The 18,367-nt window shown below is 37.9% G+C and overlaps 3 protein-coding genes and 1 long non-coding RNA gene across 10 annotated transcripts in view; 2 read left to right on the top strand and 2 right to left on the bottom strand.

Annotated features, from left to right (window-relative positions):
• Window positions 1-52: 52 nt before the first annotated feature.
• Window positions 53-3,636, bottom strand: LOC120694264 (ABC transporter G family member 48-like). The gene is made up of 8 exons (XM_039977439.1): window positions 3,498-3,636; window positions 3,100-3,390; window positions 2,906-2,989; window positions 2,579-2,712; window positions 1,957-2,184; window positions 1,672-1,843; window positions 776-1,030; window positions 53-679 (listed from the first exon to the last, which is right to left on the bottom strand). Exons 1-8 carry the CDS (start codon window positions 3,540-3,542, stop codon window positions 410-412), a joined length of 1,479 nt encoding a protein of 492 aa, XP_039833373.1. The 5' UTR covers window positions 3,543-3,636; the 3' UTR covers window positions 53-409.
• A 92-nt stretch (window positions 3,637-3,728) lies between these two features.
• Window positions 3,729-4,368, top strand: LOC120694257 (calcium-dependent protein kinase 21-like). Its single transcript, XM_039977423.1, has 3 exons — window positions 3,729-3,758; window positions 3,858-4,025; window positions 4,120-4,368. Exons 1-3 carry the CDS (start codon window positions 3,729-3,731, stop codon window positions 4,366-4,368), a joined length of 447 nt encoding a protein of 148 aa, XP_039833357.1.
• Window positions 4,369-4,662: 294 nt separating this feature from the next.
• Window positions 4,663-18,367, bottom strand: part of LOC120694258 (rab GTPase-activating protein 22-like) — a 28,717-nt gene continuing 15,012 nt past the window's right edge. For 4 of the 6 annotated variants that reach the window (XM_039977424.1, XM_039977425.1, XM_039977427.1 and 1 more), the window contains 18 exons: window positions 17,671-17,783; window positions 17,531-17,566; window positions 17,364-17,435; window positions 17,187-17,264; window positions 16,982-17,107; window positions 16,827-16,910; window positions 16,608-16,743; window positions 16,209-16,318; window positions 11,813-11,974; window positions 11,515-11,636; window positions 10,737-10,818; window positions 10,557-10,655; window positions 8,238-8,342; window positions 8,035-8,154; window positions 7,886-7,952; window positions 7,722-7,779; window positions 5,177-5,251; window positions 4,663-5,085 (listed from right to left, as the gene is read on the bottom strand). In XM_039977424.1, the coding sequence (XP_039833358.1) occupies window positions 4,950-5,085; window positions 5,177-5,251; window positions 7,722-7,779; window positions 7,886-7,952; window positions 8,035-8,154; window positions 8,238-8,342; window positions 10,557-10,655; window positions 10,737-10,818; window positions 11,515-11,636; window positions 11,813-11,974; window positions 16,209-16,318; window positions 16,608-16,743; window positions 16,827-16,910; window positions 16,982-17,107; window positions 17,187-17,264; window positions 17,364-17,435; window positions 17,531-17,566; window positions 17,671-17,783 (1,781 nt within the window). In that variant the 3' untranslated portion in view covers window positions 4,663-4,949. Of the gene's footprint in view, window positions 5,090-5,176; window positions 5,252-7,721; window positions 7,780-7,885; window positions 7,953-8,034; window positions 8,155-8,237; window positions 8,343-9,123; window positions 9,151-10,556; window positions 10,656-10,736; window positions 10,819-11,514; window positions 11,637-11,812; window positions 11,975-16,208; window positions 16,319-16,607; window positions 16,744-16,826; window positions 16,911-16,981; window positions 17,108-17,186; window positions 17,265-17,363; window positions 17,436-17,530; window positions 17,567-17,670; window positions 17,784-18,367 lie in introns of those variants that run through there. The other 2 variants (XM_039977426.1, XM_039977428.1) reach the window with 2 other exon arrangements.
• Window positions 14,784-18,326, top strand: LOC120694260. 2 transcript variants are annotated; one of them, XR_005683400.1, is made up of 4 exons: window positions 14,784-14,867; window positions 15,025-15,221; window positions 17,255-17,367; window positions 17,985-18,326. It is a non-coding gene; the product is annotated as an uncharacterized LOC120694260 (long non-coding RNA). The 2 variants fall into 2 exon arrangements; XR_005683399.1 differs by lacking the exons at window positions 17,255-17,367; window positions 17,985-18,326 and adding an exon at window positions 15,551-15,835.

Consider the following 18,367-nt stretch of genomic DNA (forward strand, 5'->3'; position numbering starts at 1 on the left):
AGCTCCCCCTTTTCTCTCGTTTTTTTTCTTTTCGATACTGATTTTTCTTTTCTTTTTGAAAATTGGTTCAGAGTTCCTCAGGTCACAATTGAAGTTCATGATGCGAAGAACACTCATGTTCAAAACACGCCATGTTCATCATTAAATAAATTTGAATACCCAATCTTTTTTCCACACCCCAAAAGCTAAGCCAATGACAAGGTGCCCCTCTCACCTTGTAAACTTGGGTGCACGTCATCAATCCAAGACTAGTCTAACAAATAATACATATTGCAACACACACACACACACACACACACTTCAAATCCTAAACAGCTTTCGACTATGGATTGGATACTAAGCTTTCGATTGCATTGGCTTCACAAGCGATTAAGAGAACATATTCAAATGATCTCTACTGCCTGTGGAGCTAGCGTTTTTGGAAATTGAAGAACTTGATGGAATAACCAAATACAAAGAAGAACGCAATGATGTAGGCGAAATGGACGAGCACGACATAGCCAAGGAAGTCATGCCGGATCCCGAGATTATCCTTCAAGAACTCCTTCACCATCACGGGGCTCCCTCCAGGAACTGAGAGCAAACCGCCATTCTCACCAAACTGAGACGCCACGGCACCATAGATGGTCCAGGAGACTGGGTTGGCCCAGTAGTACCACCTCCACCAAATTGGTATTGCCTGCAACAATTAATGGCATAGGTCATAAGGTCAGTCAACTCGGAACCCAAACGCACACATCTTAGACTAGGAGATCTGATTGAGTCGCTTGCTCACCGGTCTGACGATGAGGAATCCAGCAAAGAGGTTCCAGAGGGGTAGGGCAAATGTGATGAGAATGTTTGCCAGCAATGCAGACGGAGTACATGCTACCAACATCATACCAAACAAAGTGAAGTAGTTGAAGCTCGCAGTGATGAAGAACAGGAAGTAGAAGAATTTATCAGCTTTCCAATCATATCCAATCATCGAGTATATGAGGACCGTGTACAGAATCCCCTGTATGATGTTGTAGATGACCTCCACACATGCCTGCCAACGTCAAATGTGCATAATCTCGTAAATTGATGGATCTAGGGACAACCGACAGAGAAGACGCTCATGTTCACATTGTTGTACGATCTATGTTATGCCAGAATGAGCTAGAAGGGGCTATTTCAGTAAACCGAACTTTAACTTGCACTCCATTTAAGTCACTTAAATTATTTTTCATTTATCAAGTATACCCTGTTGTCCATTACTGGATTTTATAGTCGTGCCTTCTTCTTTAATTATTGTTGGCCACATTTGAATGTAATTTTATACTAGTCTAAGAAAACTGAGTAAACATCTTAAACAAGTTATACATGGACCAGCAATATGCTGGTTTGGGTATTAATGCTTTCATCTGCTCTAGCAGCCACCAGCCACCCAAATTTGTCCTCTACTCAGAAACTTGAGCTAAAACATTTATTTGCTACTCCCTACATTCCAAATTATAGGTCGTTTCAGCTTTACTAGATACATAGATTATCTATGCACCTAGATATATATTATGTCTAGATACATAGTACAAATTATGTATTTAGAAAAGCCAAAATAACCTATAGTTTGGAAGGAAGTACAAGTCATGCATCCACAAATATTATATTTCACTCAAGATGACTCCTAATACCAAGAAGGTTAAAGGTTACCTGAGCAAACGCATAGGATAATGGAGAGTACATCCCCGCTGCCTTTTCACGATAGAAAACTGCTCGCTCAATTGACACAACAGGTTGAACCGTCATGCAATTGGAAGCCCCAAAAAAGAAGGTAGCAGCATAGGTGGCTCCAAGTAGGTTGTACAAATCTTGTTGTGAATCTCTGTGCACGTCATACATAAAAAAAAATCTGAAGCTTTAGTGCCACCATAGAAGCTAATGTAGAATTATTCCAACAATTTTAGTTTCAACTACAGTATCGAAGAAGGGTCATACATGTTCTTTCCTTTTTGCCAAAATACTGTACCAAATACAAGGCCAAAGAGCAGTGTCATCAGATAGCGCATGGCATTGTAGGATGGATTCTTCCAGTAAGAACGGTATTGCTTCCAAAAGTTTGCAAGACATTGGCCGTAGAAATTCTGCGAATATTTTGTAGGAAATGACAGATCCTGGTAGTCTGGTGGGGGTGTTCTCAACTCCTTGATCAGCTCTTGGTTTTTCCTGATCATAGTTATGAAAGGATAAATATGTGCCAACGATATAAAACTATAACAACTTCATTCCACATTATTTTTGTCCAAGCCCACTCATAGCACAAACCAAGGAATCATCATTTAATACATCCCAATTAAATGCATGCTATCTATGACCACTTAATCTCTTCCAATAACATTAAGCAGGTGTGGAGACTGGAGAGTCAAAATATTGCAATAAAAATATTTTCAATTCCTCAATGGACAAGCATTGTAAAAACCATCCTCCCAAAGAAAATAGACAATAATATGAATGTGGGGAGTGATGACAGCAGCGGCCATTTTTCACTCTCCGCTTTCAAGGATTGTTAGAACAAATCAGTGATAAAAAACGGCCTTGTTGAAAAAGTAAGGCTAGTTACCTATAAAGCACAGAGTTAGAATAAATTTCAGCAAAATTCATGTTCAGGCGAGCCTCAGATAGAGGAGAGCTAACTTCCAGCACCCACGTCGCAGGATTATATCCTTCTGTGATCTTTGGAACGCCTGGAATCACCTGCAGAAAAATGAGATCCGCACAAGTTAAAATGCCCACTCTTGGTACACCTGCATTGAGTTAAAGCCTTATTTGGTCTTTTTTTTCCTAAAGACACTTGTCATATTTGTTAGAGTTATGGAATCAATTTGAGAAACAACTAAAACTTTGTCATCCCCAAATTGAAACATATATATAAGAAAAGAGAACTGACCTCAAAATATTCGACTAGTTTGTGAGAGTGGCGACCAAGTTCACCAGCATAAATAACCTGCCCTCCCCGTTTCAAAAGCAGAAGCTGGAAAAGAAACCAGTTGTGAGGATATCACATTTATAAAAATTAAAACATGCATGCGCGCACATAGTTTTGAGGTAGAGGTAGGGCAGAAACTGGAGAGAGCAGAGAACCTCATCGAAAGACTCAAATATATCAATGCTGGGCTGATGAATTGTGCAAACCACAGTACGCCCAGTATTAACTGTATTTCTCACTGTACGCATGACAATTGCTGCAGCTCTAGCGTCAAGACCCGAAGTTGGCTCGTCCATGAAAATGATTGAAGGGTTCGCTACCAGCTCCACGGCAATTGTCAGCCTTTTTCTTTGTTCAGTTGATAACCCACTAACTCCAGGGAGACCCACCAGTGCATTGCTCAACACATCAAGCTCTACAAGGGCCATCACTTCCTCCACAAACATCTAAGTAGGTGGAGTTTAAATAACTTGATCAGAAACAATTGCTGTTTAGAGATTCAAATATATTGAACAGGGTTGTATTTACTTCAGTGAGAAGCTTGAGTAACTACCTTCTTTGTACTGTCATCGACATCTGGTAGATGGAAATTGAACATCTAAGTATTGATGGATAACGAGATATCAAACATTTGACGTCGAGACAGATCCTTAACCAATCCCCAATCTCAGATTTTCCCAATCGTAGATCAATTGGAGACCTGTAATTGGTGATCAACAGGTGAGGCGGTGCACATGAAGATCTACGATTCAGACATCCTGAGGCGGTGCAGCAGTTCTCTGCCATGAACAAGTTCAAGAAGAAAGCCCTCGGGGTAATTAAGTCAGTCCGCCATAGCTTATTTTCATCCAAAGTCATTAATGACGCCGAGAGCTAGCTGACTGACGACAGTTCGGTCGTTTCGATTCCCAAGGTGGTGGCGCGGAACCTGCCGGTGGAGGAGCTCGACAAGTACGTGCAGATGTACCACCTGATGGACAAGGACCACAACAGCAACCTGTCGCTAGAGGAGGTCAAGGAGGGCCTACACATCAACGGACAGCCGGTGCTGGAGTCAGAGATCAAGATGCTGCTCGAGGCCGTGAGTGAATGAATTCAATCAATCGTTTCTTCTCGTGATCTCGACATCTTCCACTGCAAAAATGCAGGCCGACAATGACGGCAACAGGACGTAGGACTGCGACTTGTTCGTGACCGTGTCGCTGCACCTCAAGAAGATGACCGACAACGAGTACCTGGCAGCCGCGTTCAAGTACTTTGACAAGGACGGCAGCAGCTTCATCAAGCTGGAGGAGCTCAGGGAGGCGCTCCGCCCCAGCGACCAGCAGGTCATCCAGTACATCATCCGCGACGTCAACACCGACCAGGATGGCCGAATCAGCTACCAGGAGTTCAAGCTCATGATGAAGGCAGGCAGCGACTAGAGGAACAGGTCACGGCAGTACTCAAGGGCAAACTTCAACAGCCTCAGTCGAAAGCTCTGCAAGGATGCGTTCTGAAGCAATTATACATAGGGGGGAGGGTACGATTACGAATGACCAGCAGCAGCTCGATGACATTGACATTCTTCACCACTTGTTATGGTGGTTGATTCCGATTCTTGTCTGAAAACCGAATGCGTATGTACAACGGTTCATGTTCATCAGATAGCAAATCATTTTTCGCAGGGTAACTGAAGCTGCAATTCACATATCCAAAAAAAACTGTTCCGAAAGAAATAAAGAAAATGATGCACACACAGCAGAGCAGCATTTGATGAATTGAGATTTGATACAAGACTCGGGAACACAATGAAATGGAAATGAAACCGAACAAAAAATGCCTATCATGGCAAGTTCTGTCTTTTCTTCTTACGACAACAGTTTGCAAAACACTTTGCCTCCAACAAACAAGCACGCTATGCAACAGAGCCGATGTACAGAGAGGACAGCAACATGATGAAAGATACATTGATTGCAGAGGTCCAAGTGTGCAACACAAATGCAAGAAATGTGACAACACCTATCTACACAAATGCAAGATACATTGATTGCAGAGGTCCAAAAGACCCGATTTCTACCTCTCTTCCATTTGCAACGGGGGCATTTAAATGTTGGTCCAAAGTGTGCCCGAAAGGTTGTTTCTCAATCGTTATTATACACCTTCCTACAAAAGTTAAACTCAATGAAACTGCTGCGGAATTGACTATTTTATTTTTCCAAGCACAATTGTAATTATAGAGCAATATCAAACCTTTTTTTACATGTAGGCGCAACATCAAACTTCTTTGTACATGAAGGTTGTTGCTTGGTGGTCCTCCTAATGTTTCTGCAACAATCATGAAATTAAAATAATTATATACTCGCTAAAATTTAGCAAAAATTATATTTCATTCAGCAATAAACTTTGTGATACAATTTCGGCAATAAATTATATTTCATTCAGCAATAAATTTGGTGGTCCTTTTTGGCTTGCGTGTTCCCTACCCTATTTAATACCTTCACCTCTCAATATAATACAATTTCAGCAAGCCATCCCGGCAAGGGGACGCCTTAAATACACAAGTGATTCTCCCAGCATGTGGACCCCTAGGGGACGCCTAAAACATGATTTTTACAACTTGATTCACCTTGAGATTCTTTATAATTCTTTATAATTATTTAGTTATGATTTTTGCAAGTTGCTTAAGCATGAATGCAATTAACATGAAACATGTACATAGGAATGTGATAAAATCATGAAACTTTGCACATGAACAGAACATTTGATTTTTAGCACAGGTTTCATCATTTTATCATAGAATTTACAAAAACAAGCACGATTAACATGTCAAATCGTCATACCAGGTTGCATGAATGCAATTAACATGAAACATGTACTTAGGAATGTGATAAAATCATGAAATTTTGCACATAAACAGAATATTTTTATTTTTAGCACAGGTTTCATCATTTTATCATAGAATTTACAAAAACAAGCACGATTAACATGTAAAATCGTCATACCAGGTTAATAATTTTATTGCAACATGAATGTCCTATCAAAATTTCTAGAACAGGAATCACTATTTTAGCATCACTCTTTGATTCATTATGATTAAACAAGTGAGAAACAAGTATAATTCTGTATCTTAATTTTATGCAAAAGTGGACATGCTAGAAAATTACTAATTGAGTTCAATGCATATCAGAGGCATCACAAACAAACATGCATCATTTTATATAAGTAAATTTGCTGGTATAAGATACAAGATAATAACAAAGTCTATGCATGACTTAAGTTCATGGAGGTCTACAACTTTATGTAGTTGATTAATAGGAGAAACATGGTGAGCATGCATGACATAGAATCTTAAAGAGCAAGAATTACTAATTTTCTAAGCATGATCATTTTACTAACATTTAAGTAGCTCTAAGCAAGAATGAACTTGTTAAAGGTACAAAACCTTATGCATGCATGAATTAAACGAGACATGCAAAGGTATTAAACCTAAGTAAGCATTTCAAAACTAGGATTTCATGTGTTCGATCACGTTCTAGCCATTTGCATGCATGTTATTACATTGAGTCGATTTAAACAAGCTTCAAGAGGATAAATCAAATCATGAAGAAACTTGATAGTCAAATTAGGGTTATCATTTCCATGCATAAGATACTGCACGTCACGGATTTCAGAGCAAAGAGACATATTAAAACATGCATGCTATTGGAAACATAAACTAGTATTTCGGAGGGTAAGGTTAAAGATTAACTAACTTAATCAATTATGTTTAATTGGTTCATTTATAAGATTAACAATTTAACTTACATTAATATGGTTCTGGAGACACTAGAACTAGCATGAAGAACAACATATCCAAAATTGAGCACGACAACATGTAGAATTAATTTACTAAAATTGAAATATTACAGAATAATATAATGCAATAACTCCATGAAATAAAATGTGACACTTCATGAGCTGTTGCAAAATACAAAATGCAATGATAGACATGCTAGTCAATTTTCATGAATTTAGGATGCATATATTGGCAGTTATGGAATTTATATTAGTTTACATTCTTTGAATTTTGTGCATCAGTACAATATTAATTATTCGAGGAACAATTTAATTCTCTGTAACCCATTTACATGGTTTTGGTTTTTGGAATTGGGTGATTTACTAGTGATAGGTATGACCAAGTTTCACAATTTTACCCCGAGCAGATTTATTTGAACAATTAAAAGAATGTTTCTGTAAAACTAAACTCTAGGAAATTACAGGAAGCCGATATGACCAGATGGAAATTCATGGTAATGTATAGTGAAGTAACATGCATGCACAGGTTCAGGATTTATTCATGCTCATAATAATGTTTAGCAATTAAACATGATTTTCAAAGAAATATTTATTTAGCTTTATACATGCAGAAACACGAACAACGACCTATACCATATTACAGAGCAGATCAAGTGGAAACAAACTCAACTTAGTTTACATTTTTACCAGGCTCAGAAAATTAAATATTAATTATTTAGAGTTTAGATTCTTTGATTTGATTTTTACAGGAACAACTGTACAGCAAAAGTGGTCAGCAATAAAAGTGGTCAGCAACCTAAACAGAGGATAGAGCTGCTCAAGAGGAAACCAAAAAAATTGAGTTTGCATTTTTACCTGCTCTAACCTAGGTTTTAAAATCTAGAAACATAGTGATTCTATAAGCACATGGACGCCTAGACGACGCCTTAAAAACACAAGCAATATCTAGGCTTTAAAATCTAGGGACAGAATAGTAATTTTATAATGATTGCATACTTACATAGAGAATGGAGGGTTTAGCCCAAATGCACCTTTTTGTGGCCTTACACTTGACATCCCTAATTCGACAATATCCAAATTGTTAAATTAGAGGATAGGAAACTCAATTTTAAAAAGAAAATGTAATAAAACTAAAACACAAATGTTAAAATGTCACCAACATACCTGGAGATTTGAATTCAAATTCTTTTTCTTTTAATAGCTGGGTTTTCTTAGAATCCAATGTCTCCATCTAAAAAGGAATAATAAAATTTAATTAGTAATAGACTTTTGTTATCACCATTTAAGTTCATAATGGACTGAAATGCAAAAACCTTAATCGAGGACTTAATTTGAGCCGCGAACTCAAATGTTGCAGCTGTTTCTTTAGCATATGTTTTCTCCGAAGCCACATTAACAAACATCAACACCTTACAATTCTTTCCAAGAGAACTCTACAAAGAAAGTTAAATATAAATCTTGTATGAGCACTATAAACTATATAAATTTAAATAAGAATTAACTTAACTATTTTCACCTGTAGTTCTCTTGTAAGTTGGGAGTTTCTGAAATTAATAAATTCAGCTCCTCTTTCAATTTGACCAATAGTTGTCCCTAAATAAAGCAAACTTTTATTTATAGCCTAAAACAAGAGGAAAAAAAAAGATATGTTAGCAATAATATACGAGACAACAAATATTAATATGTTTATTTTCAACAAAAAAGGAGATAATTGCTTATTTGACCCTATTTTGAAGGCTAACTACCATTTTGACCTTGCTTTTTCAACTTTGCTCATTTGACCCTATTTTTTATTATTTTTTCATTTAACAAAACAAGGCCAAATGAGCAACTAGGGATTCAAAAGAAGGGTCAAATAAGCAAGTCCACATAGTGCAAGTCCACAGAGTGTAGGCTCAGGTACTGCTGAATATGATCCAAGGACAGATCCGAAAAGGAAGGCCAAGTCTAATGATCCTGGATGGCAGTATGGCTTCTGGCCAGAAATTGGCAACAGAGATTTGGTTGAGTGTGTCCTTTGTGGAACGCAAGTAAAGGCTAGAATCAAGAGATTGAAGGAGCATCTTGTAGGTGGATATGGAGATGCTATCAAATGTCCTAAGACAACAACAGAAATTGCTGCTGCAATGGAAGCAGCACTAGTTAAGGGAAGAAGGAGAGTGCTAAACCTAGATGATGACGATGATGGTGTTCAAGTGGTGGAAGTGGTACCAAGTGAGAACCAGGTTCAGGGACAGCATCCAAGTTCCACTCAAGTCATCTGGTACAACTATGCAACATCCAAGTTCAGGGACAGCATCCAAAAGGAAGCAATCTGCTCTGAAATTTGCATCTTTACCACCTAGACCAAAAGAGCAGAAATCAGTGATTACCATGCTTCGGGAAAAAACCTGAAGAAGTGGTTGAGGAAAGGCATTCTAAGAATGGACCTGCACAAACCAGTGTGGAGGGAAGGATCAGGACCAAGGAAGAAAGAGATGAAGTCAATATGCATGTGGCCAATTTCTTCTATGAGAGTGGAATACCATTGAATGCTATCAATGCAAGGAGCTTTGAGATTATGTGTGAGGCCATTTGACAGTATGGACCTGGATATAAACCTCCTAGCTACCATGAGGTGAGGGTGCCATTGCTTGCAAAGGCTGTGGAACAGACCAACAAACTGAAGGAGAAGCATGAGGCTGCTTGGAAGCAATATGGCTGTACACTCATGTCAGATGGGTGGACATATAGGCGAGGCCGTCACCTCATTAATTTCCTAGTCAATAGTCCAGAGGGAACTTTCTTCTTGGAGTCCGTTGATGCATCAAGTCAAGTACATGATGCACCAATGTTGGCAGATTTACTACAGCAAAGAATTGATCTCATTGGAAGAGACAAGGTTGTTCAACTAGTCACTGACAATGGTGCTAACTATAAGGCAGCTTGCAAGCTTCTTATGGAAAGAATTCCAACGCTGTTTTGGACACCATGTGTTGCACATTGCTTGGACTTTATACTAGAGGACATTGGCAAAATGAAGGTGTTCAGCAAGCCTATTGCACGTGCAAGACAAGTTACTACCTTTATTTATCGGCACGGGAGGCTTCTTGATGCAATGAGGGAGAAGACAGGAGGTAGAGATCTTGTTAGACCAGGAGTAACTCGTTTTGCTACTGCTTTCCTCACTTTGCGCAGCTTGCACACTCATAGGGATGCTCTGAAATTCCTATTTGTAAGTGATGACTGGACTAAGTCCAGATTGGCAAAAACAGAAGCAGGAAAGAAAGTGCATGACACCATCCTTTCAACAGAATTTTGGAACTCAGTTGAGGACTGCCTGAGAGCTTCACAGCCCCTTATTGTTTTGTTGAGGATAGTTGATGGTGATGAGAGGCCAGCAATGCCAGAGGTTCAATTTTGTATGGAATGTGCTCACTGAGCACTCCAGTTTATCTTATTTAGTGGACTATCTGTTAAACTGCTTGTGTAATGGATTTATTATTTGTGGCAGTGTGCTTATGTACTTGTTATTCTTTACCTGTCCCTCAACTAAATTCTATTTTTGCTGGTGCCATATTCCCTATGAAATACCTAAGTACTAACATGAATTGGCTCTCCATTGCAGTGTGTTGTTGGATGGACACTTGGGACTACAGGCTGGAGAGGAGACAACACCAAGGTATGACATGCTTCCAATTCTCTAGTCTGTACTAGAGTTGGATGGCCATAAGGCGTCGCCTCGCCTTACGCCTTACTCGCTTAAGCATAAGGCGGTAGTCGGTCACCACGCCTCGCTTTATCGTCTTAAAAACATTGATCTTAATGCTATAAATACTTGAACACTAACACTAACCTTGGCCTCGGCTTGTACTTCTTTAGTAGCATCACTGTCCGCCGCTTCACTACCGGCTAAATCAATGATGTTAAGAGCTCCTTCGCACATTTCCATTTTCTGTCACATTAAAAAAGACATTTATACTTTTTATTAATTATAAATTTAACAAACTATTTTGATTTTGAAGTTATCACTAACCTCGTTATAAGAATATATGGATAACCTGAAAATAAAATGGCTTCGAGATGATCTTTCATTGCGCGAAGTCTTAGCAACAGCCCTGATTAGATAATAAATGTGAGGAAAATACACATTTATTTTAGAAGAATGAAAGTGTATAAAAAAAGGTAACATCCATCCAAAGGAACATTTTGGTGTAAACAAGACAAATAATATGTTGCACATTGTACTACTTGTCAAAGAAACTAAGTCACATTCTAAACCCCATGGTTTATACCTTTATCGTTCCAACTATTCTTTGCAAGGATATTTGAATTTTGTTCTAGGACTGCTAACTAAAATGATACACTTCATACAATGTCACAAAAAAAAGTGATGACGCTACACATATTGCCTATGTTTTTAGGGAGTAGCATAGGCGTACATGGGTAAAGCTGATGGTTCCTTTAAAACACCATAGAAGACAAATGATAATGCCTATAAGTTCCATTTGTCTCACATATTATGGGACTAGTTCTACCTTTGATGTGCAGATTTGAAGCCTTACATGGAAAACCAAGATGAAGTTGAGCTTAGGGCGCAATGCGGTCGTAATTATATTTGGGACTACGAATTGCTATGCAACCACTCAATCCTGATTGAACACCTCCAATTCTAGGAATCTTTAGTGGCTAGGCACCCAAATTTTAGCACATGCTCGTATGTTCAATTATATATTGTGCAAAAATGGAGAAAACACTACATAATAATTAACATGAATGTTAACTACACAATTGTTCCCTTTGTAAACACTCACCTCTTGCTCAATGCTTCCTTTAAAGCTCCAAGCGCCTGGGTTTTTGTTTTAACGACGTTATCATTTGAAGCCATTGAGCTCAGATTGCGCACTTCTTCGTTATAAATTTCACTCATATCAATCTGTATTGGATACAACAAATAAATAAAAATCTGAGAGGATAATTGGGAAAAATGTTAACAAGGACAAGTGGTGATGGATCTTTTGAACTTTAGTTGTGATGCTGTTTGGCTGTTAGGTTGATAGTTGAAACTTGGGTCGGGAGAAGGAAGCCTCCACCCTAAAAAAGTTTGCTAACCTTTACTGTATGGTGAGCTAGGCCCAAAGATTCTCGAATATGAATGGTCTCAAAAATTTCCTCCACAGCGCGTGGGATCACCCCCTTTACATCATCTCCATCATCACCTAACATGGTAAATGTTTTACCAGAGCCTGTCTGCCCATAAGCAAATATGCAAACCTATAAAATAGAGAGAACACACTCTTAATGAAACTTTCAACCAGTTATGCCTTGAAGTTGAATATCAATTAGCACAGATAAAGAATATCAAAGCATGCTAGAAATGACCTTAGGAAATAAAGAATATCAAAACATGTTGGAAATGACCTTAGGATATAAAGAATATCAAAGCTGGAAACGACCTTAGGAAATAAAGAATATCAAAGCACGCTCGAAATGACCTTAGGAAATAAAGAATATAAAAGCATGCAGGAAACGACCTTAGGAAATAAACAGACAGCCATACCAAAATAGCAAAAGTCATTACACGTGGCACTACAATATCTCGGAAGGAGTGGGTTAGTATAGTCATTTTCCCCCCTAAGCTTCTAGCCGACCCAACACAACCATACCAAAATAGCAAAATTTTTATTATGCTTGTTATCTCGTTAATCTATACTTCAAATTGTTTCATGTTGTGCTTATTCTAGGTGAGGTGCTGCCATTGGATTTCAATTTATGTTGAGGCTGGTTTTGAATCAATAGTTGGAGGATATGAAAAAAAAGGTATGGTCTCTTCTTCCATGCTTAGTTGATCATATGCTTATTTTTGAAATAAGTTCGTATGACTCCCTTCAAATTTCTGCACATTATAGGGTCGCTGTATTTAGATTAGTGAAAATCACAAGCAGACCTGCTTAGATTCTATTTGGTATAGGTAAATTATTTTCTACATAAGTAGTGGGAGGCAATATCACAAATGAGCTGATTTCAATGTTTTTGATGAATGCCACTACCACACATTGTACCTCAAATAGAATTAGTATTAACTCTGCTGTAACAAATGTATGTTAAGCAATTACAGATTGTAAGATAACAAGTCAGTTGATTCACAGCAAATAGTAAGCAATCAAAACCTTGATATCTCAGTGCAGTAAATGATGAGTTTATCAATGGAAGCAGAGGTATTTAATTGTGCATAACTGTATCTTCCATACTTGAAGCTTGCATGGTTTATTGCTTAGGCTTCCTTATGTAATTAAAATAGTTGATTTACCAAAACGTGTGTATAGGGATAAAAGATGGAATATGACCTTAGTGAGAAACTGAGAAACATGACAGTCCACTACAGTTGATGAGCACGAACAACAGGTCCTCGTGATTCTAAAAATCTAGGTAAGTACACCAGTACCTAAATCATCTCTATTACTATTTGTTCGGTGCGCTTGTGATTTATTCAATTGTGCAAAACTTACTTTAAGTGATGGCTCCGTTCTGAAACTGTATTGTGGTTTCAAGGCAGTCATCATGTTGTAGATACCTTGTGCCCGGGTAAGTTTGGCCTTGAGATTTGACCTTGTCCAAGATAATCTATATAGAATCTGTATTTCCAATTGTATGGATATTTTTTCTCTATTTTGCTATATAAATATGCAACTGAGACAATTAATTTGATACTGATAGTTGCTAATCCAAATTTAATTTGATAACTTTATGAAATAGCCTGACACCTAAAATGTTATTTAACATTTCGTACTAATAATTAACTAATGGCCATTCTGTTTCCTAATTTTGGGACCATGGTGATACCTTGAGCTGAGAAGTGAGCAACATCATCGTCCAACAGTGTCACTGCAGTTGCTCACTTCTGCTTGTCACAATAGGAGGATACATAGCATCTTTTTCTTTATTTATATATGTTCATGGCATCACTTTATTCCATGGAAGCAATTTAGGTCTGAACTTCTGTGTTGACCTGTTTGCACCCACAAAGATGATAGTGTAAGTGCTCTTTCCATATTTAATTTCGATTCTCCTATTTTTTTTAGATCAAACTCTACTCATGTCTGCAAAAGCATCAATGCTGTCTCAATCTGAGCATTGCTTTTCCTTACCGGCAACCAATTCCTTTTATGGTGTTTTAAGTATCCCATGGGGGTTTCAGTTTCCTACCTTTCCTTTTTGTGTCTCTCAAATGTATAACAGAAATGTATGCTCATCAAAGCATACTATGTAGACTTTTGATATCGAATTGTTTTTTCAACAGCTTTGAAATTGTGTTCTTCATCAGAATATATGTCAATACCTAAGAAATTAGCAGTAGTGTATTTAAATTTAGAATGTCTTTTTTTGTGTGTGTGTGTGCAATGCTCATTTCCTCCATGGATCTCCACTCCACCTGTGCACATTTTTGTCACTGGACATATTTTGTTAGAATCAGAAGAATTAGCATATAATCAAGATTGGATCACTTATCTTTGTGTGATATAAGTTTCTGAATCACACATGCATATTTTTTGTATATGCTGCTTCATCTGGTTGTAAACCATGCAGTTTAAAAATTTTCACCTTCAGTGATCATCTTTTTGGCAAATGTTGTGTATAGTAACATTTTTCTTTTGGGCAGTTTCATGCATGAAACCTTTTTACCCTTCATTTTGTGTTCCATTTTGAGAAAGTAATATGATGGATTACAGTGATGTATATATCTAGCAATGGCTCCACTCGCTCCAGCACAGATGCTGCCTGTGATTTTGAATATATGAAATAAGACCAAAATATTTTATCAAGGTAGGCCTTTCCATTGGTTCGTTTTAAAGAAAAACAAGACGACTTTGATCTACTGTCTGATGCAAGCTGTGTAGTAAAAGAGCACTGATGGTTTGTTAGAAACTATCCTGGATTGTAGGTATAAAATTTTGTGCAAGTTATTGGTCTGTGTTTGTCTCATATGGTCATTTTTATCATTTCTTGAAAGAACACTATAAAGTAACTTCGTAATACAAGTTGGACAACCATGTTCCCAAATTAAACTGATGGAATATAATGTTTGCAGATTCTTACTTCTCCACCAACAATTTAATCATTTGTCTCTGGCTAGCAATTTAAGTGTTCTTCTCAGCTATGTGCTTAGGTTAATATCTTGCTCATATTGTAATTAGATTTTCTCCTAATTTATGAGCTGCCTTATCATTTATACCCGCACATAAAGATTAAAAGTATTTTACTCGCTAAGCATTAATGCTTATGCCATCGACAGGGACCTCACCACAAATCTGCCAATTTTTTAGGGTGGGAGCAGCAAAGGATGTATACTGTGAAAAATGAGTATTCTCATTTTGGTGCATCTATACCTACTATTCGTTTGCGCCAATTCAAGGGCAGATATTCTAACTGTATATTACCCATCTATTCATCACGTTCTTCAACTCTGTATGCAGTGCGGCCTCAAGGGAAGGTTATTAATGAAGCTCAATTTGGCAAAGAGGTTAGTTACATGCTGTTTGTAGCCTATGCTGTATCACATATTACTTTGTCCTCTTCATTTCCTATTATACTAATATAAGACGCATGGCTACTCCCTCCCTCTCTCTCTCTTTGTCCTCTTCATTTCCTATTATACTAATATGAGGCATGGCTAATCTCTCTCTCTCTCTCTCCCTATTATACTAATATAAGAGGCATGGCTAATCTCTCTCTCTCTCTCTCTCTCTCTCTCTCTCTCTCTCTCTCTCTCTCTCTCTCTCTCTCTCTCTCTGTTGTCATATTTTATGTATAGCCTTCTTGACTGATTTTAACCAATCATTCTGATGTTAGGCCTTAGGGTACATGGGAAAATTTGGAGTAAAATCTTAGGGTGTTGCTCCCTCTAATAAAGTTTGCCTTAGTCAGAGTGGCTGCACATGGGGAGGCACAGTGCATCAGGAACACTGAAATGTTAGGTTGTTGCTTGTTCTAATGAAGTTGCATGTATCAGTGTATCACGTCCTTCAAATGGGACAACACAAATTGTGACTTTTCTGTTTACATTGGCTACTGATTTGTACATGAATTCCAAATACTTTCATGTCTGTGTAATAGAATAACATTCTATCTCTTAAATAGTACTCAATTAAATTATATGAAATTGATTATGTTGCAATGTACATTAAAAGATGGAAAATGTGGCATTAACCTTTGAGCAATTTTCTATCTAATCACGATAGCATTCTGTTAAACTTTTCTTTTACGTGTGTTTTTTGCACAATCGGCGCGCAAGGGCGCGCCGCATTACCCTAGTAGTACTTTGGAGCGACAGTACACCTCTAATGGCCAGTAGGCAAACAAATTTTAGCACACTATCTTTTTGTTCAATTTTTGATTGTGTAGAACTTTGGCAAAAATGGAAAACACTATGTAATATTTAACATGAATGTTTGATGGCCGCAAGACAAGGGAGCATTCGCAGGGCTAAGGACAATTAGTTTATTGTTACCTTCTTGCCATCCATTGCACTCTTCACTAATCCTGATATTTCAACAAAGATATCATTTTGTGAAACTCCAGGAGGGAACACTCGATCGCATGTAAAAGCTTTTATAGCCCCTGCATAAAAATAATAATTAATTTAACAATCATATCTTGTGAAGCTAAGTAGTTAAGTGCCATTTGTACTATACTCTTGTATCTATAATAATGAGCATGGATTTGGCAGCCAGGGGACATGGCACCTTCAACATCCTCAGGGTCACCTCCCCTCCCCTGTTTGCGATTCGTAATTCAAAAAAGTCACGGCTCCGTCATCCCCAGCCACCCCATCCCCACCCCCACCGCCGCCCCCTACCATTTGTTATAGTTTTGTATAGATAAAAGCCACAAATAAATGCCCAAATACCTGATGATGTTTCCAGATAAACACGGCGGCCAACAAACTGTCCCTTCTCCAAGCAATAGATTGCACCATCTTCACTACTGCTCTTGTCAAGAATGGGTCGCACACGGCAGAAGACCCGTATGCTTCCCTTTAATTCCTGCATTCAAAATTAAATCGCAATTTTAAACTAAAAGTGGTATTTTTAATAATAAAAAATATAGCAAGAGTATTAAAACAGACCATTAGCTGGTTATGCATATCGCTGCGTAAGGCTTCCGCCGTGTAAAGTTGCTTTTTTAGCAAATCAACTTCATTTATGTAGCCCTGTATTGGAAGGAGTGGTAAGAAGAAAATTAAGTAACTAGCACACATTAAGTGGATAAAATCATTCTAACCATCTGCCTTTTCTTTAAAATTGCAATTTCTTGCTGAAGTTCATCTTTATCCTTCTTGTTTTCAATATCTAGATGCTCCATCTTTTTTCTTAAGATTTCAAGGTCACTCTTGTGACCATTCTCCTCCTGCAAAATCGTAAGGATGAGCACCTATTCTCATATTTGAAGAGAAAGAGAAGATATGGTTTGAATTGCAATAACTTACCAGCAAAAACTCTATTGCTGGTAACTGGAGTGATTTGCTCAACTCCCTTGTGGATGGATTATTTGCAGCTGCAATCACCTGCAACCAAATGTTTCAATTCTCCATTGGTTTTCTCAACAAGAGGGAGCAAGCATATGAAAGACTAAAAGGACAACAAGCAAAGCAATTTATTCATACCAAGGTATCCACTTCCTCTTGTAGTACTTTGGTGATTGCAGCATTCGTGCCTATCATCATCAACTTTTGACCCTGTAGAATACATTTTGCATTAAGTCATAATTTTAAAATAAAACATAGAAATAGCATCTCATATACTTGCAAATAGCATAGAAAATCAGTCTCACATCTTTCACCCCCAAATCAGACCAATTCCCATTGTCCTGTATTATAAAGTAGAATAGTGTTATAAAAGTAGATAAGAGATTACAATATAATAGTGTTATAAAGTAGCTTCAGTGCATATATACCAACTATATAAGCTCACCTCCAATGTTCCACCCTTGCCAATGATCTTTTGACATTCAGGTGGAACCCCCGTAAGTGTGTACAGCTGACTCTTGAAAACAATTGGTGGCTGGCTAGTGTCAATCTCCATGCCTGCAAAAATAATCATCATTCAAAAAGTATTTCCTTATACTATGGAAGCAAGAAGTTTATGCATGCCTGCAAAGGCTACTTGTTTATTGTAGTTGCACGATAAATTATATACTTAGGTAAAGATGTGTAGTTGTGTACTGCTGTGCACATGCCACATCAATGGCCAAAATGCCTAAAAGCTGTGCTGACAATGGATGCAAGGGGAAAGACCCTCCTAAGGAGAAAGGAGGACTGGGAATCAAGAAAATTAGGTTGCAAAATGAAGCTCTGCTACTCAAGCACCTAGATTCTATAACAGGAAAGATGTGCCATGGGTTAATCTAGTATGACACACATAATACAAAGAGGGGTAGGTGCCACATGAGACAGCAACAAGATGCTAGCCAAATGTAATGTAGGTGATCGGCAAATGGTTATGTTATGGCATGACATATGGAACAACCACAATTTACATGAGGAGCTACCAAGGTTATACTCATATGCCAAGAATATCAAAGTCTCGGTGGCAGCATACATGGCAAACACAGACACAGCTGTCAACTTCTACGAGTCCTAAAAAAAAGATACGAGGCACGGAATCTCAC

The sequence above is a fragment of the Panicum virgatum genome, unplaced genomic scaffold (genome assembly GCF_016808335.1).
Source record: "Panicum virgatum strain AP13 unplaced genomic scaffold, P.virgatum_v5 scaffold_4491, whole genome shotgun sequence".
NCBI classification, from domain to species: Eukaryota; Viridiplantae; Streptophyta; class Magnoliopsida; order Poales; family Poaceae; genus Panicum; species Panicum virgatum.